The sequence below is a fragment of the Martes martes genome, assembly GCF_963455335.1.
Source record: "Martes martes genome assembly, chromosome: 6".
In the NCBI taxonomy this organism is placed as follows: domain Eukaryota; kingdom Metazoa; phylum Chordata; class Mammalia; order Carnivora; family Mustelidae; genus Martes; species Martes martes.
The window spans coordinates 24,686,499-24,713,687 of record NC_137893.1 but is presented as its reverse complement, the minus strand read 5'-3'; the positions used below and the strand labels follow the sequence as shown (position 1 = coordinate 24,713,687).

Here is a 27,189-nt window from a genome sequence, read left to right as displayed (position 1 = left end):
GCCTGGGTTTGAATCCTGGCTCCGCTGCTTGCTAGCTGTGTGACTGTGTGCAAGTTAATTTCTCTGTGCCTCAGGCTCCTCATTAGTAGAGTGCTTGGCACATAGTAAGTTCTCTTATTGTTGGCATCATTACTGTTTATTATCCTTCCTTTCATGTTGTCCTAGGAATTCCCACTGCCTCCAGCCTATGTCTGGATCCCCTAGTTCCTAGATTCCAAGTCTTTCTCTTTCTTGGTTACTTCCTCATCGTAATAAAACACATTACTCAAAATACATTTCTTGAAAAAAGATGCTTGGGAGGTAAAGTTTTTCGAGACCATGTATATCTGTTTTGAATTGTCTTTATTTAACACCACACTTGATAATGGGACAGTCATAAAAGTCTAAGTTGGAAACAATTTTCTCTTTGAATGTTGAAGCTATTAGTCCATTGTCTTGAAGCTTTCAGTGTCACTACTGAGAGGCCTTTCTGACTCTCCATCCTTTGTATGGTAGGTTTTTCTTTTTCTTCCTGGAAGTATTAGGTTCTCTTTTCATCCCCATTGTTGCAAAATGTGATAATGATGTGACTTGGTATGAGTCTTTTAAAATTAATTATTTAGGGCACCATTTCAATTTGGAAACTTAAGTCCTTCAATTCTCAGGACTTTTCTTCATAACTTTTTGTTGTTGTTAATTTTTCTTACCTCCATTTTCAGTTTTCTTTCTCTGGGACCCCTAATAAATCTAGGATCTGTCGAATTGGTTCTCTAATTTTCTTATCTCTTCTGCTGACCTTCTTATTCAACTTTCTGGGAAATTTTCTCATTTGTATCTTCTACACTCCTGATTTAAAAAAATTCTGCTTTCATATTTTTGTATCTAATGATTCTCATTTCTTATTCTTGGATTGTCCCTTTTTATGTATCATCTGTTCTTATTTCATGAACTTAATGTCTTTTCTCATTGAGTAGATTGATTATAGTGCTTTTGGAATGTCTTTCTTTCTTTGCATGGTCTGTTTCCTCCAAGTTCCCTTTCCATCAGTTTGCTTTTGACTCATTCCCTCATGACATAGGCTTTTCTCAAATGCCCAGAGGTCCTCTATTACCTACTCCATTTCAGTTGGATATTCTGTGCACTTGGATACTCTGAGGCTTGACAACTGGTGGGTCTCCCCGTAGGAGGGCTGGTCAGGGATATAGCACAAGGGAGCCCCAAGCACCCAGGTCCGTAGGTCTTTTCTCCTGGGGGTTCCCCATTTTCTACCAGGTAAATATGAGGGATTTTAAGCTGGCTGATGGCATGTTGAGAGCCAATAAGGGAAGAGGGTTAGGACAGGGAAAATCTTATTGTTGCAAATGCAGATATCACGCAGGCTGTCTTTGCTTGAAGTATGGCTGCTATCCCCACCTTCAGCTGTGCCTAGTTCCCTAAATCTAGTTTCACATTAACCCAATCGATTAGAACCACAAAGCTAAGTAAATTCCATGAAGTTCTGGGTAAAAGGGCAATACTTTGTGATTCTAGAGTTTCTGGATTAAAAGAAAATTAAAAAAAAAAAATTCCCTCTCATCTTTTACACCTTCTCTCCTACAAAAAAAAGTAGGAAATTCGCCCAATTTAAGGCCCTTTCCCCCTCTGACTTTACCATGCTTTTTTTTTTTTCTTTGATAATACCTCAGAATTGGAGTATTCAGGGTCCAAGTTTGTTTTAAAATAACCCAATGAGCTGACAGACGGAGCTTCTGGAATTCTGCAGCTTGTGCTAGAGTCTGCAGATGGGAAATTGCCGTCAGTTAAAGGGTGGTGCTATTACCAGAGCCCAATTTTTGAAAGCCTTTAGGAAAAAAAAAAAACCCTCTGAATTAATTAGCAGCCACCACAGGCCCTGGTTTTGTGCTGCAGTATTCTAAGAATCCAGATAATAAGAAAACAGTATTTCAATCCCTAACTTTGAACTAACATTTGCCTCTTAAAAATGCAGATTATAAAGTAAGAATGTTACCTGTTACATGAAAATGCTCTTATATGGCTTTGCTCATCATGAAATACCAATTACGTTCCAAAATCAACTAAATACTCCTCTACTGATACCTAAAATAGGAATAATTTTGTTTTACCTCTCCGATCTGCTTAATCCACAAATCTCTTCCAAGAAACTCCTGATGTAAGACTACGGGAGCTGAGTTTAGATTAAAAGCCACGGAGTCACTGGTCTTTTCTTTAATAAAAGGCTGGAGATCAGAATTTATCTAGGAGGAGTAGTTAAAAGAGTTAAATCATTCAAATGCACACACACTAGTACCTTTTAGTCCTTTCAGAAAATACCAGTTAATGCAGTGAAAAATGAAGCTAAAGGAATACAGCTTTCAGATGAACTTTAATAAAGCCAAAGAACAGTTCATAGGATTAACAATAATCTTTAAAATTCTTTAAAGTAATTTTTCCCTGACACATTTCCTTTTTTATTTGGCAGCAGACTTTGTTTTACTTTTTAAGTCAAAAGCAATAATTTAAATAAAGTTTTAGTAAATGTAATTGCTTAATAAACAAATCTAAGATTTAATAAAATATATAAAAACTCATCTGGAGATATTTTACGTGTATGTAACATATGTACGTATTTTCTCCTCTCTTAAAAGCTATTTACATAACATTTAAGAAATACTTATCAAATGGAATTTTTAAGTTACATATATACAGAGACAGCAGTGTAACAGCTAACTTGATACTTTTTATATTTCATTATGCCCATTCAAAAGAATCAATTTTTAGAATTAAAGCTTTCACTTTTACTCTCTATATTTCTAAATTTCATTAACTTTCCATATTTTGTTTCACATATGAAACCGTAAGGGAACCGTAACAAAAATGCAAATATTCTTTCATTCTGTAAATGGTAACATTAGGTGTTATTTAATAATTTGCAAGAGTTCTCTCAAGAACGCTTTCAGGTAGTAAGAAAAGATAAACATGACAAATACAGTGTAAGTTGTAGCTTTCTATCAGAATTACATAGTACCCACCAATCATACTGTTTATATTATGTAACAATCACCATCTACGGCTGATAGGTTTTAAGCGCACAATAAACTTTTTTTTTGAGATATAAAAGCAGCTTATTAAATGGCAAGAAGTTTCTTATGTATCATTTTAGCTATTTAAGAACTGGAAAAAGAGAAAATGTGCAAATACCTTATGACTCATGGCCATGTGCTTCCCATACTGAAATGCCATATCCTGAACGTCAGCATCATGCTTTGCTAATTCCATGGCAGCTTGGCAGCTCTTTGCTAATAAGGCTCCATGGGAGAGAAAAGCCTGCTTCTTCCAAGTCGATATTCCAATATCTTTTGTGATATGATTTTCCTAAAAAAATGCAACAAAGCCAGGATTTTACAAAAATGCTTTAGGAGTAATTTAATTGTTTTGGATTTTGACGAATAGAAGAGTTAAGAAATGCACTATTTAAAACACTCAGGCAAAAAAAAAAAAAAAAAAAAAGACATTCAGGCTACTGTAATAAGACAGAACTAAAAAGATGCTAAATCCCAGGGCTACCTAAAGAGAACTAAGGAGGTGGGAGCTGCTGTTCTTGGGTAATGGCGGGAAAAATGAAAGCAAAGCTGAAGTAAACTTTATTTTGAACTAGGACACGTCTATTAAAATTTATTTGTAGGAGAAGGCAAAATTAGAAACTTGCACCTCCAGACTAACTCCCTTCTATATTTGCATAAGTTCTTGAGTGCTGGTATTCCAAAATGCAAGAAGACTATTGCCTTTAACTTATGTGGAAATGTCAAGGGCACAATGAAGAAACTACATTGTCTTAGAAAGTTCAATAAAAAAATCACAGAGGAGGTAACCGGTTATAATGGAGTATGATTAGATCCATCATCCAACCAAATTTATTCCCATAAGAAGAAACAAGGACATATGGGAGTATATAAGTGTAGTTTATTTAATTTCATCTTTTAAATTACTAAAATCATTGTAGTATCTATAAGTATATACACACTGGGGCACCTGGGTGGCTCAGTGGGTTAAAGCCTCTGTCTTTGGCTCAGGTCATGATCCCAGAGTCCTGGGATCAAGCCCCTCATGGAGTTCTCTGCTTGGCAGGGGGCCTGCCTCCCCCTCTCCCTCTGCCTGCCTCCCTGCCTACTTGTGATTTCTGTCTGTCAAATAAATAAATAAAATCTTTATAAGTATACACACACCTACTGCCTCTAGACCAGTGATGTACAGTAAAAATAAAATCTAAGCCACATACGCAATTAAAAACTTGCCAGTAGTTGCATTAAAAAAGTGAAAAGAAACAGGTGAAATTAATCTTAATGACATATTTTATCTATCCCAATATGTCCAAAATATTATTTCAATATATAATCAATATAAAGTTCTTGAGATATTTTATATTTTTTTATACTAAGTTTTCAAAATCAGTGTGTATTTTACACTTAGAGCCCATCACCAGCCACATTTCAAGTGCTCACAGGGTACAAGGAGTTAGAGGCTGCCCTACAGGACTAGTCTGCTCTAGGCAAGGGGCTCCTGGAGGACAAGAATGATGAACCCTTTACGCTGCTCCTTTGAAACTTCAAACAAACTAGAACCCATCCAAAAGGATTAACTAACCCAAATACTTTCTTCCTGCTACCCATACCATAATCCTTCTCCTTCCATCATTCTTTGAGGACAAAATAAACAAATAATAAGAAAACAGGACAATGAAAAGGTCAGTTCAGATCTAGCCTATTTCTTTCACCATGAGGAAGGGCACCTTCAGCCCATTGGTCAGATCAAATTCCCAGCTTCGTTTTATTTATTATGCCTTTAAACAGGAAGGAAGTTCCACTTATGGCAACATTTACAAGAGTGCAAAATAACCTTGTGTAATAATGAAAAAGGCCACCCAAGGGAGAAACAGTGCATAAGAGTTTTATAAAACATTAGGCATGAATAATAACATATTTAATTTTACATATTTGAGAATGTATTTTTCTAAAATTTTTTAAAAAAGATTTTATTCATTTATTTGACACAGAGAGAGAGAGAGATCACAAGTAGAGAGAGAGGGGAAGCAGGCTCCCCGCTGAGCAGACAGCCTGATGTGGGACTCGATCCCAGGACCCTGAGATCATCACCTGAGCCGAAGGCAGAGGCTTTAACCCACTGAGCCACCCAGGCGCCCCTGAGAATGTATTTTTAAATGTGTGAATTAACATACCATATTAATAAATCAAAGATAGAAACCATATTATCTCTCCATATACATACCAAATGAGCATTTGACAAAATTCAACTCCTATTTTTGAGTGGAGGAAAAACCTAAATAAAATAGGAACAGGTACATATTTCTTTAGTATGATATGTGTGTGTGTGTCTGTGTGTCAGCCCCAACGTCAGCAAATACTTTATAAAGAAACATGAGTCTTACTAAAGTTAGGAATAAGAAAAAACCACAACATCACTGTTGTTTAACAGTGTAATGGAAGAAGCAAGAAAAGGATGTATTAGAAAGGAAGATTTTAACTCTTACTACTTGAATATGACTTGAGTATGACTGCATATTGGGGAAAACCAAGAGACTCAACTAAAAACTATAATAAGCAAGATAATTCAATAAAGTAGAGGCATGCAAAATGAATATAATATATTATTAATATAACAAATGTATTAACCATAGCTTTCATGCATAAAAAATAATCAGAAAACATTATAAATAGGGTCTTTTCTTCTATTATGTCTATGAAAAGAAAGAATAAAAAGCTGGCAATAAACTTAGGTGAAAAATTGGTATGAAGAAAAATGTTAAAATACTAGTGAGGGAACACAAATAAGCTGAATGAATATAAAAATATATCATGTTTAAAGACACTATAGTCCAGGGACACTTGGGTGGCTCAGTTGGTTAAGCGTCTGTCTTTGGCTCAGGTCATGATCCCAGAGTCCTGGGATCGAGCCCCACATGGGGCTCCTTGCTCCACGGGACACCTGCTCCTCCCTCTGCCTGCTCTGCCTACCGCTCGCCTTGCTAGTGTTCTCTCTCTCTCACAAATAAATAAATAAAATCTTAAAAAAAAAAAAAAGTACAGTCCAACCTCATAAATTTTACCCCAATTAAACTAAAAGGACCTTTTTCCTGTCCTGAAACCAGAACTGATTCTAAAGTTCACACAGAACAAACAAACGTAATAAAAGAAGGCAGGAAAACCATGAACAAGAAGAACAGTGTATGTGGGGTTGGGGGAGAGAGAGGAGGGGTGGATGGGGACAGCGAAAGATGCCTAGCCCTATCAGGCATTACAACTCTAAAGATACCACGTATTATACTATGATTTTAATTATAAAATTTAAATTTTATAAATTATAATTATATAGAATATATTATATATAAATGTATTAATATAATATAATATAATTATAATATATATAATATATAATTATAAATATATATTATATATTATAAATATATATTATATAATGTAATATATATTATATATAATTATAATTTTATAATTAATATAATATATCACATTATATTATATATAAATGTATTTATAATTAATATATTTATATGTGTAATATATATTATATATAATTATAATTATAAATTATAAAAATTTTTTAAAAGTGTACTTTTTAGACAGAAAGACAACTGAACAAAATAGTCCAGAAATCAAACTATATATAAGAATTTATTACATTTTAGGGAAAAGTTGGACTTTTTCTGTCAATGGTGCTGGTACAACTGAATAGCTACCTAGAAAAAAAATAACAGATTGATCTGCATTTACTCCAAATGTCAAAGACAAAAACGAAGCAACCAACCACAAAATCATAGGCAATGTGAGAAGACAAAGGACGATGAGGAAAAGTATTTCCATTTTCTATCACAGACAAATGGGAACTCTCCCTGCGCTAGGCTAATAAAGTCTGTGCCCCCTGCACCCGTCTCTCCCCGAATGTCACCTTAACATGTCCAAAGGCATTCTGCAGATGTGGCTGAATTCAGGATGTTGAGATGGAGGGATCATCCCAGATTAACTGGGTGGGCCTATGGTAATCACAAGGATCCTTTGGGAGGAAAGCAGCAGGGTCTGAATAAGGTGATGTGAAGACAGAAGGGGAGAGGGTGAGGGGGAGGGGGGGAGAGGAAGAGGGAGACTGGAAGATGCCATGTTGCTGAATCGGAAGATGGAGGCTGGGGCCACAAGCAGAGGAATGAAGGCAGAAATTAGAAAAAGCAAGGAAACGGATCTCTCCTAGGGCCTCCAGAAGGAAAGGCACCTCGTCAACATCTTGATTTGGGGGCTTCTGACCATTAGAAAAAATTGCCCCCTCCGCAGAGCTTTACTGAGTGTTGGTGAGGCTCTGGAGAAACAGGCCTGTCAAGCACAGCTCGTGGAGGGGGGGACTGGGTGGCAACTGCACCATATATCCATGAAAATGACAAATGCATTTGCCCTGTGACCCAGCAATCCCACTTCCAGGAATTAATCGTACATCTAAGCCCACACACATGTGAAATGAAATACATACAAGTTTACAGTCTATTGTTCACCCAGCTGCAAGGGTGATCCTTTTACAACTTAAGCCACACAGACCACACTGGCCTTTGTGCTGTTTCTCCAGGCATTCTCTTCTGGGGCCCCTGAACTTGCCCTTCTCTGTCACGCACTCTGCCCAGATGTTTACAGGGTTCAGTTCCTCATCACTTTGGGACTCTGCTCAAATTTCAACTCATCTTGAATAGTCTCCCTCCCTCCCTTATCACTTCCTATCTCCTTACTCTGCTTTAAACCTCTTTTCCGTGGTTCTACTAGACTCCTCATATAGTTACTGGTTTAATGGGTTATTGCCTATCCTCTCCGCTAGAATGCTGGCTGCACAAAAGCAAGGACTTTGTTTGTTTTGCCCTCTAGTACATTAGATGTGCAACAAATATTTGCTGAACCTTTATCTTTCGTTTGATACCTTTCTCTTTCTCTCATTTCCACCTTCCTCTGTCATCCCTAACTTGGAAATAATAAAGAACTGAAATAATTCTCCTAGAACACCTTCCTAGCACTCACAGCTTCGAGAAAAACTGCAGCATACCATTGAAGGCACTCCTTTTTGGTACCAAGCAATACTCCAAGCCCCATCTCCTACCCAAAATAGTCCTTTGAAGGCTGCTTTCCAGCAACACAGAACAATTTGCTGTTTCTTCAATAAAATATGTACTTTCACACTTGTGTGAATTTCAAAATATTATTCCCTTCAAAAAAGATTATCATCTCCTCCCATCCCCTTCCTATTACATTGAACACATCTGGTTCAAACATGGCTTCTTTGAGAAGCATTCTCAAATACTCCCACAAATACTTTCCTCTCTAAGCCAATGTTACCTTACTTATATCACAACATAACATTGCATTCTTTTTCTTTTTTTAAGATTTTATTTATTTATTTGACAGACAGAGATCACAAGTAGGCAGAGAGGCAGGCAGAGAGTGAGGGGGAAGCAGACTCCCTGCTGAGCAGAGAGCCCAATGCAGGGCTCGATCCCAGGACCCTGAGATCATGACCTGAGCCGAAGGCAGAGGCTTAACCCACTGAGTCATCCAGGTGCCCAGCACTGCATTCTTTCTGACTTGTATGATTGCTTATCTGTCTTTTCTTGACTAGGATGGACCTTGTGTTAGGCATCTTTGTATGTTTTTAATCACTTAGGCCATCTTTAATCTCTAACAAATGTTTGCTAAATGAATAGAATTATGTTTACCTGTTGCATTTCTTAAGTATTTACACACTCTTTAAAAAATTTTTCTCAAGGGGCACCTGGGTGGCTCAGTGGGTTAAAGCCTCTGCCTTCAGCTCAGGTCATGATCCCAGGGTCCTGGGATCGAGCCCCACATCGGGTTCTCTGCTCAGCAGGGAGCCTGTTTCCTCCTCTCTCTCTCTGCCTGCCTCTCTGCCTACTTGTGATCGCTATCTGTCAAATAAATAAATAAAATCTTAAAAAAAATTTTTTTTTTCAAGCTAATGAGTAGCTCTATTCATATAATGAATGCTAGTCGGCAACAAAAGAGAAGGAACTACACACACGCCTTGCATTGGATGAATCTCAGAAACATTAAACTAAGTGAAAAAGGCACAAAAGGCCACATATTGTATGACTTCATTTATGTGAAATGTAGATTAGCGGTTGCCTAGGCTGGGGGTGGAAACTGTAAATGGGCATGAGGGACCTTATGAGGGTGTGTGTGAAAGTGTTCTAAAACTGATTTATGGTGATTGCTGTACAACTGGATGCGGTTTCTAAAAATCGTTGAATTTTATGCTTGAAATGGGTTGATTTTATGATATGTAAAATATAGCTCAATAAAGTTAAAAAAGAAAAAAAATGAGTAATATTTTACATTTCTTGGTCTTAAATGCTTAAATTTCATTTCAACAATTTCTATGACTCTCAATTAACTTTTTTGTGGCTTGTATACCATCCTCATTTATTCATACAAGCTTTACTTAGGTTCTCTGATGGGTCAGGTTCTCTGCCAAACAATATAGACATGAAGATGAACAGTCTGTCCTCAAGAAGCTCACAGTCCAAGGACGGCATGTATAAATATATCTACATAAACGTATAGTTAAAACAACATGATTCTGTTTCAGAATAATTTTTGCAGGGTTTCCAATCAAAGATTCAGTTTGGTTCATTACATTTTCCTTATTGTGACTAAGATGTTTTATTATTCATTATTCCTACATTTTAAATTACACAAGTGATACATGATCACTGAAAAAAAATTAGAAAATTCAGATAACCAAGAAAACAATTAATTTAGAGTCCCTAGAAATCTATTCATATAAGTTAATAAGGGTGTAAGTTAATAATTTTGTTTCTAAGTTAATCAAAACATTTATTCTCTGAACATTAAATTATTACATATTGTGAACTTGGTTACAAATGAAACCAGGTCCCTTCATTCATTTCCATCAGCTTGCCATGTATGTATTATGAGAGCAGGCTGTATTACAAAGGAAGAAGGAATGTACAATTATAAAATACCAAGAAACTGGTTTGATAACCACATTCAAATCAGTATCTTCACACATCAGAGATACAGAATTGGTGTGAAATGAATGAATGTAGTCAGAGTAAATGAGATTTAGATATTCTTATAGCATCGACTTACATATGTGTAGTTTTTACTGAAGATTTATTATCTATAAAAGGAAGACGCAGTGAATGAATATTTACTTTTGATGGGATTTCCTTTTTTCCGTAAAGGTAATATATACCCATATGCCTATCAAATGACTGTCAGACAGAAGAATGTTGATTTAAAAAACGCACGTCTCTCATCCACTGTCACATGACCTTTTTGCTCAAGTAAGGCTGGTTCAAATAACACACACACACACAAACTGAAGCCTGCAAGACGATGTTGGCCTGAGATAGTGGCACTGGTGGTTTTGCTCAAATATAATATGCTGTTCTGCTAACTGAATTGTCTGGGGGACAAGTACTTTGAGTTGCATGAAAGTAATACATTGTATGTAAGTATTCACAGGAGACCAAAGTGTGTTTATAAAGTGGCTTGTCAGATTACAGAACAAAAGCAAATTAACTGATGCAGGAAGAAGACAAATCCCCATCTAGAACTTGCCAAGTCAAACTTCTACCTTTCATACTATCAGAAAAAGAAGAGTTTGGGTGATTAAGGAACTGGCTATCTGTTGAGTTAAAAGCACTTTATTTTTTTTTTTTAATATTTTATTTATTTACTTGTCAGAGAGAGAGAGAGAGTGAGCACAGGCAGACAGAGTGGCAGAGGGAGAAGCAGGCTCCTCGAGGAGGAAGGAGCCCGATGTGGGACTTGATCCCAGGACGCTGGGATCATGACCTGAGCCGAAGGCAGCTGCTTAACCAACTGAGCCACGCAGGCGTCCCAAGTTAAAAGCACTTTAAAGAAAGGATGCAAATAGCCTCTGTTTTCATGCTTCCTATTTCTGATACATGCTTGGAGCCATTATCTTTATAAATGCAGCATAAATTTGGCTCTGGTGAGAGACCTGATCTCTCTAATGCCCCATTTCACCATTTTAAATGTTCGCTTTGAGTTGCCATTTTTAGCTATTTTGAGAAGTTAAACAAGATCCAAAACAGTTTACTAGCCTTATTTAAAAAAAAAAAAAATTAAGTTCAGGAAATTCTCAATAAAGACTCTCTAAATTTAGGGATAAGAAGGAAGCAAGGGCGAGAATGAAGTCTAGTACTTCCTGGGAACGAGCTATGTGATGGCATTTTCACATTCACTATTAAATTAGCTCTCAAAAATCTTAATTGTCATTATTCCCATTTAAAAGTTAAGGAGGTTTGAAGACTATATTTTGACCAAAATCAGACACTAGTACATGACAGAGATGAGTCTCAGACAAATAGCAATTGGATTCTGTTTTGCTTAATACGTAATAGAAATACATGAAAAATCTTTTGTACTTGGAAAAGTAGGTTGTATTTAAGAATGAATGACATGTTTTATCTATGTATCAAAAAACTATTTTCAACCTGTAAATTAAGTCTTTTAATAATATCTATTGAATAAATCCAACAGTCTAGAGTATAAGATGAGTAATGAGATTAGGAATAGCAGACATCACAGGTATTTTTTTTTAGGAATCCCTACGGAGGAAAAAAAAAGTATAATATTTTTAACAGAATCATTTAATAGGGTAAAATAATTTGCTCTGATTTATAATCCAAGCACATGGGAGACAGTGAAGTAGGTATCTGGAAGCTTTATATCTTTGTAAATCATGGGAGAGAAATTGGTAAGATCTGAGTCACATGTATAACTAACATTGTTTTATTGTTTTTTAAAAAAAGATTTTATTTATTTATTTGCCAGAGAGAGGGAGAGACTGAGAGAGTGTGAGAGCACAAGCAGGGGGAACAGCAGGCAGAGGGAAAAGGAAGGTCCCTGTGGAGCAGGGAGCCTGATGTAGGACTCGATCCCAGGACTCTGGGATCATGACCTAAGCCGAAGGCAGATGCTTAACTGACTGGATCACCCAAGCGTCCCTAACTCAATACTGTTAAAAAAAAAATGCCTCTAGAGGGGCATCTGGGTGGCTCAGTCAGTCAAGCCTCTGCCTTTGGGTCAGGTCGTGGTACTGGAGTCCTGGGAAGAGCCCCATGTCAGGCTCCCTGCTCAGCGGGGAGCCTGCTTCTCCCTCTCACCCCTGCTTGTACTCTCTCTCTTGTTCCCTCTTTCTCCCTCAAATAAATAAATAAAAAATCTTTTAAAAAATGCTTCTACACCATAAAGCTATTAAAACATCACTCACAGGGGCGCCTGGGTGGCTCCGTGGGTTAAAGCCTCTGCCTTCAGCTCAGGTCATGATCTCGGGGTCCTGGGATCGAGCCCCGCATCAGGCTCTGTGCTCAGCAGGGAGCCCGCTTCCACATCTCTCTCTCTCTCTCTCTCTCTGCCTGCCTCTGCCTACTTGTGATCTCTGCCTGTCAAATAAATAAATAAATAATTAAAAAATCTTAAAAAAAAAAAAAAAGTCACTCACAAACTAGAGAGAAAGGTTACCAGGGACTTCTTGGTTTTGAGCCAGCCAGTCCCTTCCTGCCTTCTGCACTAGTCAGATCTTGCTGAGATGTGTAGGAATGACCACCCTGGAAAGGGGTCAGGATGGAGAAGGGAAGACCCTTTTATAGCACAAATCCTTCAGCAGGTGGTATCCTTGGGAAGGGGGAAGCTCTGAACAGCTAGAGGGCAGCAGATAGTTTTCGGATGGGTTGCGCAGTAGGGGCAGTAGGGAAAACTGACTAATTCTTTGAGATGAGCAGACTGGAGAGCACCAAGAGCAAATGTGGTCTGCTCTGAAATGCACAGCGTCGGCGCTGCTTGGGATACCATGGGTACGTGCAGTAGACGCAGGGGGCTGATGTTTCTGTACACTTACTATATGCCAAGCACTGTGGATTTAAAAATCAGGTATTACTTCTTGATGATTAGAAGTTCAGCAGAAGTTCGGTTTCAGTACATAGAAAGTAGTTTGGTATGTGAAAAGAGAGCTGTGCTTATGGTACAGAGAAGGGAGTGAATACTTCTATTAAGGAAGATAGGGGCATCTGGGTGGCTCAGACAATAAGCGTCTGCCTTCGGCTCAGGTCATGATCCCAGGGTCCGGAGAGAGCCCCGCATCGGGCTCCCTGCTCAGTGGGGAGTCTGCTTCTCCCTCTCCACTGCCCCTGCCTGTATTCTCTCTCTTGCTGTATCTCTGTGTGTCAAATAAGTAAATAAAATCTTTTTTTAAAAAAAAAAAGGAAGAGTTTAAGAAGATTGGTGGGGGACTATTGGAGCTGAATTAGGTTCTGAATAATAAACTGGAATTAGCCTGGAAGGTAAGGTAGAAGATGACTTGGGGGCATCATATTAGTCCCGCACTGTTGAAGCCTACAGTGGGAGGGGTAGGTGAGGAAAGAGGAGACCAGTCAGATAGGTAAGAGGTCCAGAGGTTTGGATTCTTATCATTTATGTGCGGGGAAACTGTTTTCAGCAGGGAAATGATATGATTACATGTGCAATTTAGATGGGTTGCTCCGGAGGCCATTTAGATGGGGGGGGGCAACAATGGGAAGATCCATTAAGGGGTAAAGTGTTACATTCCAGGTGAGCAGATCACAGGAAAGGGGTAGCTAATGGAGACTGAGAGTCAAGAACAAGACGAGCTGCTCAAAAAGTGAAAACAAGATAGCTCCCTACTGTGGACAAGATGCTGCCCACCTAGGATCCACACCCCTCTCCCTCCTTACTAACAAGACCTCATTTTGTTCAGGTCCTCACAGCTCTGATGTATAAACCAGACTAACACCATCTTGGACAAATCTGCCATGATTGATGGTTCTGGGACCTGAACCATCCCCTCCCACATTCTTTCCTTTTATGTAACCACACCCTTGTATATACCCTCAGGGCATGACGCCCTTGACCTGTCCAGGAGATAGGACAGGGGCACACACCTAAACACTGTCCTCTTGGTGGCTCCCTAGAATGTATTCCCAGCCTCTTGGCTATAAAAATAGATCCTAAGGGAGGTGGGGTTGCAGCCTTGCTGCTGCCAAAGATACGTTTCTGTCCCTAAGTCCCCTTGATAAGCATTTTTCATCTAACTGAACTGGTCTGCCTTTTTCTTTGGTCTTACAGCTCACTTGGCCTTTGGAGGTCATCTTGCACAGAACGCCCCCACGTTCCCGCCCCCCCCCCCGCCCCGTTTCATGGGATAGTTGCCAATGATTACTTTAGGGATGGGGATGTGGTCTAACTCTAGCTAATGAGACAGGAGGGAAGTCTACCCAGGAGGCTCCTAGAAAAAGAGACCCAGGTGAAACTAGCAACTGTTTCCTTGGGATGTTGCTCCATCTCGTTGAGACACACCCAGGACTACTGCAGCCAAACTGCCAACAACAGCCTGATAATAGAAGACACCAGAAGGCAGAGGCAAGAAAGAGACAAGCAGAGACAGAAAACCTTGATATCGTGGAGCTGTCATGTTAACTCTCCCTGATGCCCCGAATTGCCCAGAACCTGCATGTCGGACTTCTAGCCCCCAGAACTGTGAAAAAATAAAATTTTGTTGTTTAAGCCACCCAGTCAGTGGTATTTTATTGTGGCAATCCAAGCTAACAGAAGCACCTTCTGCATAAATGTTAGGATTCGATCATGGATGTTCGGAAAGCATATTTATGCTGTTCCTCCCAGTGTCTTTCAGCACAGTATTCATGACCATCATGTTAACATAATACCTTAAAATATGTTGAAAAGATCTATATTCTGACAATCTATTTCTTTTTTGAAGATTTTATTTATTTGAGAGAGAGAATGGGAGAGAGAGCATGAGAAGAGGGACCTCTGACCAGAGGGAGAAGCAGACTCCCTGCCAAGGAGGGAGCCTGATGTGGGACTGGATCCCAGGACTTCAGGATCATGACCTGAGCTGAAGGCTGTCGCTTAACCAACTGAGCCACCCAGGCGCCCCTGACAATCTATTTCTGCATAACAAACCACCCTACACCTTAATGGCATAAACACCACAACCATATTATGATGCTCACAGATTCTGTGGGTCAGGGATTTGAAAAGGGAACAGAGACGATGGCTGGTCTCTGCCACGGGATTCTTGGGGCCTCGGTTAGGAAGACTAGAAAAGCTGGGGATGATCTACCAACTAGGGGCTGGGACAGCCGGGTTACCAGATCTCCACTTCCAACAAGACAGCTTACTTACCCACACCTCCGTGAGGCCCTTGGGGGACTGAGGACAGGAGCGCCTCCCTGTGGGCAAGTCACATGACTTCTCCCAGCAAGGTGGTTGAGCTGCTTGAGTTCTGAGAGACCAGACAGAGGGAGTGTTCAGGACAGCAAGCATTCTAAGAGATCTTTTTATGATCAAGCCCAAGAAGTCATGTAGTGTCACCTCTATAGTACTTTACTGGCTGACGTTCTCACAAGTGCATTGAGATTCAAGGGGAAGGGACACAGATCCTTACTACTTGATAGCAGATCATGGGAGGAAAGTAAAAAAAAAAAAAATTGTGACCTATTTATTTATTTATTTTTTAAACCACCACTCTCTATTTTTTTTAAGAGTGCTCAGGAGAGGAACTGATTTCTCTGCTCCCTTCCGGTTATGGGGCTGGCCAAGGGGATGATACAGAAGATGGAGTGAGGCAGCCATGGGGGCAAGTCTGGTGAGGGGCAGACGCATAAAGGATGACGGCTCTGCTTTTGACCTGAGAATCTGGATAAACAGTAGTGTTCTTTGTGAAGACAGAGAAGAATGGAGTGGGTTTGGAGGGAAAGATCATCTATCTAGTCTTATGTGTACTGAGTCTGACATGCCTGTAAGAGCTCCAAGAAGAAATATTGAATAAAGCAGCAAAATATTTAGCTCCAGAGCTCAGGAGTGGTCTGGGATGGGGACATAAATTGAGACTCACTGGCATACAGACAGCTGGTAATTGAAGGCTTGGGCTTCATTTTCTGAGAGGTCTATTCTCGTCCTGTGATCAGAATGGTATTCTGTTAAACAATTTACATGCTTAATAGTCATGTTTTATCTCTCAGGCAAATAAACTGCCTCTTAAGATGTTTTGCTGTGATAGCTATCAGTAAGTGACCTGGAGTACCTCTAAATGGTGTACAAATTCAATTTAAACACTGAACAAATAAAAACATTCACCAACCAGACCCACTCTAAACTTGAGGGTCTACTTAATTGAAAGAACCATTATATGTCTCAGTCACCAATGGCTTTTTTGCCTTCTCAGTATCTGTGTCAACCTTCACTTTTCACCTCTATCTAACTAACTTCAGACTCCTACATTTGATCCTATTATGTTTACTTCACATTCGCTGCTATCTCCTTTAAATAAAAACATTTTGTGGATTAAAAAAAAAATAGATACAGTACTATTGCTTAAATGTGGTGGGCACCTTTATTATTATTCTTTAAACTGTATGTATCTGCTGCATATACTCTTGTATGAGTGATACATCTCATAATAAAAAAAATTCAAACCACTCTCAGTAGCCTTTAAATGTGAATAAACTCAACATTTTTATTTGCAATGAATGATTTAAGACTGTGTCTACTTTATGAAAAAAGGATGTTAGTAAAATTATAGGTATTTATTATCACCACCACTAGCATCTTCAAAGTCTTGGATATGGGAGTGATATAAGCTTGAACAGATGCCCAGCAAACAATAAAACATGACATGGTATGTTTTATTAGCTCGTTAATACATGCTTTGGGTGCAATGTGAGGGACAGGTTGTGAGTAAATGTACCAGTGAAATATACCCCAGAGTATCTTAATGCTTTTATACAGCACTCACTGTTTCACTTCTAAATCTCTTAAAATACATGTTTTCTTTTAAAGACAATTTTTACACACACACACACACACACACGTGTGCATACACACATGGGATATTTTTAACTCCCAAAAAAAGGAAAATAAAGTTTTCTTACTTCTAATCTACAAAAGAAAACTTCTAATACAAACTCCCTTCCACTTTGAAAAGATTAATTAGTTTCTTGGAACTCAACTCACTGATTCTTTTTTTATTATTTTTTTAAGATTTTATTTATTTATTTGACAGACAGAGATCACAAGTAGGAAGAGAGGCAGGCAGAGAGAGAGAGGGAAGCAGACTCCCCACTGAGCAGGGAGCCCAATGCGGGGCTCAATCCCAGGACCCTGAGACCATGACCCGAGCTGAAGGCAGAGGCTTAACCCACTGAGCCACCCAGGCACCCCTCAACTCACTGATTCTTTAGTTAACCTCCTTTGCCCACCTTTATCCACGTTTATAGGAAGAGTCTGCAAAACCCAGGATTTCCCACATTGTTTTGTGCTTCTGTTTGCACACTGCACAATAACGTCTCTGTAAGAAACACCATGTTCCTCTCTGGGCACCTGAGGAGGACTGCCATCACAAGCAACATGGTTAACTATCACCACGAAGAAGTTCATGACCACCTACCCTCCTTCAGTGGAAACAAACGGTCATTGCTTGCCCTTTATCCTAGGAAGGCAACAGTAACTACAACAGAAATTGAGGAAAAACTTGCTAAAAGGTACAAGACCACACTGGATGTCATCTTTGTACTTGGATTCAAAGCTCATTCTGGTGGCGGCAAGACAAGTGGCTTTAGTGTGACTTACGATTCATGGACCCCAATACAGTCTAGCATGCTGCGTCCCGTTTGAAAAAGACCTCATGAAAATAGTGAAAGGAACACAAGAACAGACTGAAGAGAATCAGGGGGACCGCAAAGGCCAAAGAAGGAGTGCTGGCAAAAAGGAGCCGATACTGCAGTGACTTGATCTGGGTTAACTGTGCAGATTTTTCATGAGGATTACTAAGCTATAAAAACTTTAAGAAAAGCACAAAAAAACCCCATCCCATTGTAGATGTTTCATGAACAGCCCTGACACGGCCTGCCTGAATGCCAAGTACCAATCCCCTGCTCTCTTGAGCTGGAGGAGGGCTGACAATCCAGTAACTTAGTAGTTCTGAGCCCTGGAAGGCAGCACTTGGGTCCTCAGGCTGGAAGCCTCTAGGCAACCGCTCTGATCAGAACCCTCATGATGGGCTTGGCCTAGACCTCCAGGTCCCCATGGATGGTCTGACTCTCTCTGACTCCAATTCACTCTTGGTAAAGCTACTCCAAACTTAGTGGCTTCCAAACAGTCATCACATGCACGTGTCTGGGTCAGCTAGATTCAGCTAACCTAGACTAGTGGCTCTGCTTCTCCCTGCATGTTTCTGGGTTGGCTGGAGGGGCTCTGTTCCAAGTGCTTCCCCTTTCTCTTGTTCCAGAAGTCTAGCCAGAACAGGTTTTCTCACAGTGATTGCAGAAGCCCAAGAGAGCCTCCTGTTGGCCAAAGCAAGTCAAATGGTTGCATGCAGAGGTCAAGGACATGCAAGTACACCCTACCCTACTCACAGTGAGTGAAGACTGCAGTTAAACGGGCAAGGGACATGCAAACATGTATTACATTTTTACAATTCCTTTGGTTCAGAATTCTGGAATGGCTCAGCTGGGTGGTTTCAGCTTGGGGCCTCTCAACAAAAGACTATCATCTGCAGATAAAGACACTGAAACCAACCTGTATGAGTACCCTGCATTTCTAATTACTGTCTATTACTTTTAAAACATACTTTTGTGCAACGCAGTCCATTTCATGGGTACTAGGCATTAAAACAATAGGCTGCCCTACATAAAGAATAGGTTAAAACATGACGAATGTTGACTCAATTCCACAAAACACACAGCGAGACGGTAAGAAAGCAAGAGACATAAATTGTCAATCACTTAGTAAGTTGAGAGAGAGAAAATACCTGCTGAACTCCTGGGCCCTTGCCCCACATGGGCTTCCACTGCCAACAGTCTTGTCTGTCGCTTCAGACCCTTGTTATTTCAAGGCTCTTCCAGCTGGCCTCTCCACTTCCAATTTCTTTGGCTTCCATTCGATCCTATTCACAGCTTCTACAATAATCTTCATCACAGCTCTTCTCATTATATAAGATCCTATGGTGCATTCCTCTTTATTTTAAATCCAAACTCCCCAATACAAATGTTCAAGATCTACTTTGACTCATGGATTTTTTTTTTTTTTAAAATTTTACCAGTGTATTTATTTTCCTGAGTTTGGATTTTTCTCTCTCTCTCTCTTTTTAAATTATGTTAGTCACCATACAGTACATGATTAGTTTTTGATGTAGTGTTCCATGATTCATTGTTTGCATGTAACACCCAGTGCTCCATGCAATCCATGCCCTTCTTAGTACCCATCATCGGGCTCACCCATCACCCCACTCACGGATCCCTTTGAAAATGATAACCTTTCCTAGCAAGGCCCCTTTGCTATAGCTCCAACTACAACTCTGTCTCTACCTTAGTTCTCATCACCCGTGTACCTGATTTGTCCAAGCACAGCTGCTGGTACATAATAGGTACTCAATAAAATTTGTAGAATGAGCAGGCCTAGAATAATACTTGGGTAACCCTAAAACAAAGTAAGTTTCTTGGTTTTAGTTGAGCCTGTATCCAAGGCACCCGTATGTTGGTGTCATATGTGTTTTCATACTACCGGTCTGTCTCTTGGCGCTTACCTCCAACCACTCTACTATTCGTCCCCTGTGTGCCAGCTGGGTAGGCCTTCCTTCTGTTCTGTGGATACATTAAGCTGATTCGTCCTTCAGGCCTTTTCCTGAGTTGCTTCCTCTTCCTGGAATGCTTTTCCCTCTGTTCTTTTTTTCACACAGTTAGCTGCTTTTCGTCATTCAGATATCAGCTTGAAAGTTATTTCCTCAGAGAGGACTTCTATGAACATCCAGTCCAGAGGAACGCCCTTAATCCCTCACTGTCATGTCTCCTTATTTCGTTCTTTGCATACAATTATACCTATCAGTTATTTCTCTTGGTCACTTGTGTATATGATTGTTTAGAGTTGGCCTCTCCACTAAGATGTAAGCTCCTTGAGGGCAAAGATGTCCTATTCACTGAGGACTTGTATCCCTAATGTCTGCCACAGCAGATGCTCAAAATAATGAATAATGAATGCCACAATGCCAACGCTCACAGCCAACTTCCTGATACCAACAAACCCCAACAACTTTGAGTTCCTTTCTACTATAACTTCTAAGGCTCAACTTGAAAGAAAATTACCTCCTCTAGGAAGCTCCCCTGAAATAGTGTGAACTCTTAATGCTGGCCTTTCTCCTGCATATTTTTATCCTGTGCCATAATATTTTCCATGTGGTCTTATGGGTAAATTGCTCCCCAGTGGTTTTACACGCATGTCTTTCCTCTAAGCTACGTGTATCATCAGGCCTTTGAGGGCAGGTCTGTGTTTTTGGTTGTAGCTTTGTTCTGAAGAATCCAGTAGCACTCAGTGTGCTAAGTTTACTAATAAGCACTTTATCAAAACTGCCTAATCTAGCTCTATAGCTTATGTAGGATTCATGATAACAAACAATTCAACCAAAAACCAATGTGAAACACTGTCTAGGTTTCCCAAATTCAATCTCTTTATTATGTTAAAGTATCAGGAGATAGAATTATACTCTCTCAGTTTCCATCAAAAAGAAATATCTTCACCAAGATATCAATTATTACACATCCTCTGATTTCTGAGTAGGTATTGGGAGAACTGGGTGTTTGTAATTTTTAAAAAAAAGTTTTATTTATTTATTTGAAAGACAGAGTGTGAGAGCACAAGAGAGTACCAGTGAGTGGGGGTAGGGGCAGATGGAGGGGAGAGAGAATCTCATGGAGACTCCCTGCTGAGTGGGGAGCCTGACATGGGGCTCAGTCACATGACCCTGACATGATGACCTGAGCAAAAACCAAGAGGTAGACACTTAACAGACTGGGCCACCCAGGCATCCTGGCTGTTTGCAATTTTATGATGAAGGTATTTTTAAAAAAAGATTTTATTTATCTGAGAGAGAGAAAGAGAGAGCGTGCACAAGCAGGGGAGAAGGAGAAGCAGACTCCCCACAGAGCAGGGAGCCCAACACAGGGCTCAATCCCTGAACCCTGGGATCATGAACTGAGCTGAAGGCAGCCATCTAACCGACTGATCCACCCATGTGCCCCTATGAAGAAGCTATTATTAACCATATTCATCAATGGGCCTACCACATATATCCCTATTTGTTTAATTTCAGGGAAACATTTCCATACAAAAATTATCTATAGAATTAATCATCAAATAATGACAAATTCAGAACACAACATATTTCTCTTTCAGTCTTAGTCGGAAAGAAACCATGTCAAATTCAAAGTCTACTTAAAGCATATCGTGGTAGGTCTGACTACAATTTCAACTTCCTTTCCATATTCTCCATTTTACTTTTATTTTCCTAAACTTTTTGTTTCTTTGTCTACCCAAGCTCATTTACCTATAAGTCCACAAAAAGGAATTCCCACATTACCTCTCTGGAGCTCTTGACTCTTCTATCTGGAGAGTCTGCCAACAGCTCAACATTAATCTGATTCATCTAAATGCATCTACTTCTTTCTATAACCAAGCCTCTGTTATATCAAAACTATCATCATTTTTTCCACAGTAAACCAGGTGTGAAATATTGGAGCCACTTTTGATTTCTAATTCTCATGGCTGAAGTATACATGGCAATAGACACACTAAAGTAAGCATGAAGGGTAACAGCAATATAAAGGCATCATAAAATTTATAGGAGGAAAATTTTTTATATATATATATATTTAAAGATTTTATTTATTTGACAGAAAGAGACACAGTGAGAGAGGGAACACAGGCACAGGGAGTGGGAGAGAGAGAAGTAGGCTCTCTGCACAGCAGGAAGCCCGATGCGGGGCTCGATCCCAGGACCCTGGGATCATGACCTGAGCCAAAGGCAGACGCTTAATGACTGAACCACCCAGTGCCCCTATATTTGTTATTTTTTAAAAAGTCATTACAACACAAAAAAATAAAGTCACGAGGACTGGCCCTGCCACCAATATGGAGTAGCAGACTGGATTTACTCCTCCACCTGAAACCATTAAAACATTGGACAAAATACATGAAACAAGAGCTTTAATACATTTGAACTCAGGCAACAAATGACCATGATCTCTAAGAAATGGGAAATAAATGAGTCTTTCAATTGTTCCAGCTAATTGCCTAGAGAGAATGCCAGGTCACAGTGGAGCCTAACAGTCAGTCTCCTTGAGCTGAGGAGATGGTTCAGCATGTCTAGAGAGGCCAAAGGGGTTTGAAGTACAGGCTAGTTTGTATAGGGCAGAGTTCTCAAGATAGGAGAGCTGCACAGAGAGCTCTGGAGATGTATAGAGGGTTTCCCTGAAGTCTCCAGCTGAGTATTACCAATGCATGGGTGCAGCAACACTATTAAAGTGTGAGGAAAGAATCATTTAGAAACTACAGAGGGAACAATCCCTAGAGCTCACACAAGGCTGGGAATAGGTCCTGTCCCCACAAGTCAGAGTGGAAGACTTCCTAATTCATAGGGTATCAGTAGAGTACTCAGAAGGGGTTTACCTTAGAGGTGGGGAAAATTAGCCCTGGGCCAAATGCTATTCTAGTCCTGTCTAACAAAACTTAAGAGTAAGACCTGAAAAGATCAAACTTTTTCCAGTAACTTACTTAACTAAATTCTAGAAGAACACTCAAGAATATTTACAGAGATAGAAAATATTTGGAATCCAACAACATTAAAATCACAGTGTCTAGCATCCAATCGAAACTAGCCAAGCATGCAGGGGTGCCTGTGTGGCTCAGTTGGTTGAGTGTCTGCCTTTGGCTCAGGTCATGATCCCAGGGTCCTGGGATTGAGACTCAAGTTGGGCTCTCTGCTTAGTGGGGAGCATGCTTCTCCTTTTCCCTCTGTCTGCTGTTCTACCTGCTTGTGCTCTTTCCCTGTCAAATAAATAAATAAAATCTTTAAAAAGGGGGGGGCAGGAAAACTTAATTTATAATGAGAAAAATCAGTCAATTGAAATCAACTCAGAAATGACACAGATGATAGAATCAGTAGACAGGGATATTAAATAGTTCTCATAACTGTGATCCATATGGTCTAGGAGCTAGAAGAGACATTGAGCATATTAAATAGGAACATAGAAGATATATATTGGTGAACTTGAACACATACCAATAGAAATTATCCAAAATGAAATGCAAAGAGAAAAACACTGAAAAAAAAATACAGCATCAGCGGGCTCTGGAATAACACTAAACAACCTATTACACAAGTAATTTGAGTCCCTGTGAGAAAGAGAGAGGAGGTCAGAAAAAATATTTGAAGAAATAATGACCCATATTTGACAAAAACACAGATCTAAGAGGCCTAATGAACCCCAAGCACAAGAAACATGAAAAACAGGACACCAAAGCACATCATAATTCAAATGCTCCAAACTAGTGGCTAAGAGAAAATCAGAAACAGTGTGAGAAAATTTAGACACATTATGTACAGAGGAATGCAAATAAGGACAGCAGCAATTTTCTTGTTGGAACCAATGTGAGAAGACAATGAAGCAACATCTTTAAAACACTGAAAGAAAAAAAAAATTGTCAATCTTGAATTTTATATCCAGTGAACATATCTTAAAAACAAGGTCAAAATAAAGATTTTTTTCAGACACAAAAGCTGGAAGAATTAATCACCAGGAGACCTATACTATAAGCAATGTCGAATGAAATCTTTTTAGAAGGAGGAAAATAATACTACATGGGAATTTGGATGACTGACAGAAAAAAATGAAAAGCCCTGAAGATATTAACTATGGGGATAAATATAAATGACTTAAAAAAATTTAAGTCCCTTTAAAATATAATTGAATGTTTAAAGCAAACATAGTAACACTGTATTGTGAGATTTATAAAGTATATGGAAGTTAAATACATGAGAATAACACAAAGCCTGAGAGGGAAGAAGTAGAAATAACCTTTTGTAAGCTTCCTACCCTGTAAGTAACAGTATTCTATCACTTGAAACATGACTGTGATAAGTTAAAGATATATATTATAAACTCAAGAGTAACCACTAAAAATGCAGCAAAGAGTTGTAGTTAAGAAGAAGGAGGCAAAATGGCATTGTAAAAAATAATGTAAGAGAAGGCAGAAAAAGAGGAAAAGGGAAGAAAGAACAAATGAGATAAATGGCAAACAAATAATAAGATAGCAGACTTAAACTCAACCATATAAATAAACATATCAAATGTAAATGATCTAAACACACAAATTAAAAGGTAGAGATTGTCAGACTAAATTAAAGAGCAAGATCCAAATAAATGCTGCATATAAGAAGTTCACTTTTTTTTTTTTTTAAGATTTTATTTGTTTATTTCACAGACAGAGATCACGAGTAGGCAGAGAGGCAGGCAGAGAGAGGGAGAAGCAGGCTCCCTGACTAGCAGAGAGCCAGGACCCTGGGATCATGACCTGAGCCGAAGGCAGAGGCTTTAATCCACTGAGCCATCCAGGCGCCCCAAGTAGTTCAGTTTAAATATAAAAACAGTACAAGGATGGAAAAGATATACCATATCATAATTCTAATCAAAAGAAAGCTGGAGTGGTTATATTAGTATCAGATAAGGAGGAGATCAGAAAAAAACAAAACAAAAGAAAAGAAAAATCAGCAAAGAATATAACTAGGGCTAAAAAAAAGCTCATTAAAAAAGATAATGATAAAAGGATCAAATAATCAAAACAACATAAGGATCCTAAAGGTTAATGAGCCTAAAGCAGGGCTTTGAAATACATGATGGAAAAACTGATAGAACTATGGGGAGAAATAAAACAAATCCACAATTATAATCAGAGACTTTAACATCCTTCTCTTAGTAACTGACAGAATGAGCTAAATGAAAACCATTTCAGACATAGAAGACTTTAATGACACTATCAAACAATCTGACTTAATTGATATTTACATAGCACTCCATAAACAACATCAGAATACATATTCTTTTTACGTGAACATTTACCAAGATAGATCATATCTGGGACATAAAACAACTCTCAATACATTTGAAATAATTTAAACCACGGGCGCCTGGGTGGCTCAGTGGGTTAAAGCCTCTGCTTTTGGCTCAGGTCATGATCCCAGGGTCCTGGGATCGAGCCCTGCATTGGGCTCTCTGCTCAGCAGGAGGCCTGCTTCTCTTCCTCTCTCTCTCTGCCTGCCTCTCTGCCTACTTGTGATCTCTGTCTGTCAAATAAATAAATAAAATCTTTAAAAAAAACTTAAAAACATAATTTAAACCATATAAAATATGTTCCCTAACCACAATGGTATTATAAATCAATAACTGAAAGACATCTGGAAAAATCTCCAAACACTTCAGAAACTGAATAACAAGGTTTTAAATAATATAAGAGTCAAAAAAAAGTCAAAAGAGAAATTAGTAAATAGTTTGAACTGAATGAAAATTTAAAAACAACATAATGAAAATTTGTGGGATGTTACTAAAGCAGCACTCAGAGAGAAATTCATTGCTTGAATGTCATAATAGAAAAGAAAACAGGTCTTGGGACACCTGGGTGGTTTAGTCAGTTAGGCCTCTGCCTTCAGCTTTGGTCATAATCACAGGGTCCCAGGATTGAGCCTCACATTGGGCTCTCTGTTCAGCAGGGAGCCTGCTTCTCCCTCTCCCTCTGCCTGCCTCTCTGCCTACTTGTGATCTCTCTCTGTCAAATAAATAAATAAAATCTTTAAAAAACCACTTTATGTTAATAAATCTGACAATTTACATGCAATAAACAGTTTCTCCATAACTACCATGGTTCACTCAAGAAGAAACACATAACCCTAAAAAGTCCAACAGTTTTTAAAGCATTAAATTTGTAATTTAAAAAAAAATAAACAAACCAACTTTCCCACAAAGAAAGGTTTGATGGCTTCACTAATGCATTCTACGAAACAATAAAGGAAGAAGTAACACTAATTCTACAAAAAAAAATTTTCAAAAAAAATCAAAAAGGAGTTGGCCACCTGGGTGGCTCACAGTCAGTTGGGAGTCTGACTGCTGGTTTTGGCTCAGGTCACGATCTCAGTTATGGGATTGAGCCCCACATAGGGCTCCATGTTCAGCATGGAGTCTGCTTGTCTCTCTCCCTTTGCTCCTCCCCAAAAAGTGCAAAGGAGGAAATATTTCCCAATTTATTATTGATGCAAAGATTAACAAAATTTTAGCACATCATATTCAACAATATAGGAAAAGGAGACTGCATCAGGATCACACAAGGTTTACTCCAGGAATGCAAGGCTGGTTTAACATTTGGTAATCAATCAACTAACTCCCCATATTAATACACTAAAAGAGGAAAACCTAAAAGAGACAACCGAAAACAAGAGAATATGATCCCCTCAATAGCTGTAGGAAAAAAACTGTCAAAATCAACTAATTCCTGATAAGAACTTCCAGGAAATTAGGACTACAAGGGAACTTCTTTACTAATCAAGAGCCTCTATAAACAAAAACAAAAGCCTACAGCTAACATCACACTTAATGGTGAAATACTGAATGTCTTCCTTCTAGCATCAGGAGGAGCGGGGCAAGAATATCCATTATCAGGAGTTCAATATTGTGTTGAGACAACTGAGATTTTGCTTTAGACCTTACATACAAACTAATGAGTTAGCCTGTTTTAGGGAGGCTAACAGAAGACACAAGACTCCTGGATCAAAGACAACAGACTATTATTCATGGTACAAGAAGCAGGTGCATCAGCAAATTTGTGTTGGTTACCCTTGGTCCCAACTCCTGAAGGGGCAACAATGTGGACTCAGATGGAAGCTATGCTTCAGTGGATTTGAATTACAGATAAAAAAATAGTCACTGAATTTTGGGGATTATTGCTTTTGTACCAAGCCATAAGCACGCCTGTATGGAGTAATGGATATGTTTATTATCTTGATTGTGATGATATTTTCACTGGTGTCCACATACCAAAATATATCAGACTGTGTACTTTATTTGTAGCTTATTGTACATCAATAAATCTGTATCATTAATTTAACAACTATTTTTGGGTTACTACTAATGTGTTTGGTACTGTTTTGGTATTGGGGATACAATGGTAAACAAAAACCCACCTCCTATAGAGCTTATATGCTTGTTGGAGAAAACATAAGAAA

At 39.0% G+C, this 27,189-nt stretch overlaps 1 protein-coding gene across 5 annotated transcripts in view; it reads right to left on the bottom strand.

Annotated features, from left to right (window-relative positions):
* PDSS2 (decaprenyl diphosphate synthase subunit 2) overlaps nucleotides 1-27,189 on the bottom strand; it is a 270,703-nt gene that overhangs the window by 55,121 nt on the left and 188,393 nt on the right. For all 5 annotated transcript variants that reach the window (XM_080805612.1, XM_080805613.1, XM_080805611.1 and 2 more), the window contains exons 5-6: nucleotides 3,178-3,351; nucleotides 2,103-2,234 (exon numbers count right to left, since the gene is read on the bottom strand). In XM_080805612.1, the coding sequence (XP_080661738.1) occupies nucleotides 2,103-2,234; nucleotides 3,178-3,351 (306 nt within the window). The remainder of the gene's footprint in view (nucleotides 1-2,102; nucleotides 2,235-3,177; nucleotides 3,352-27,189) is intronic.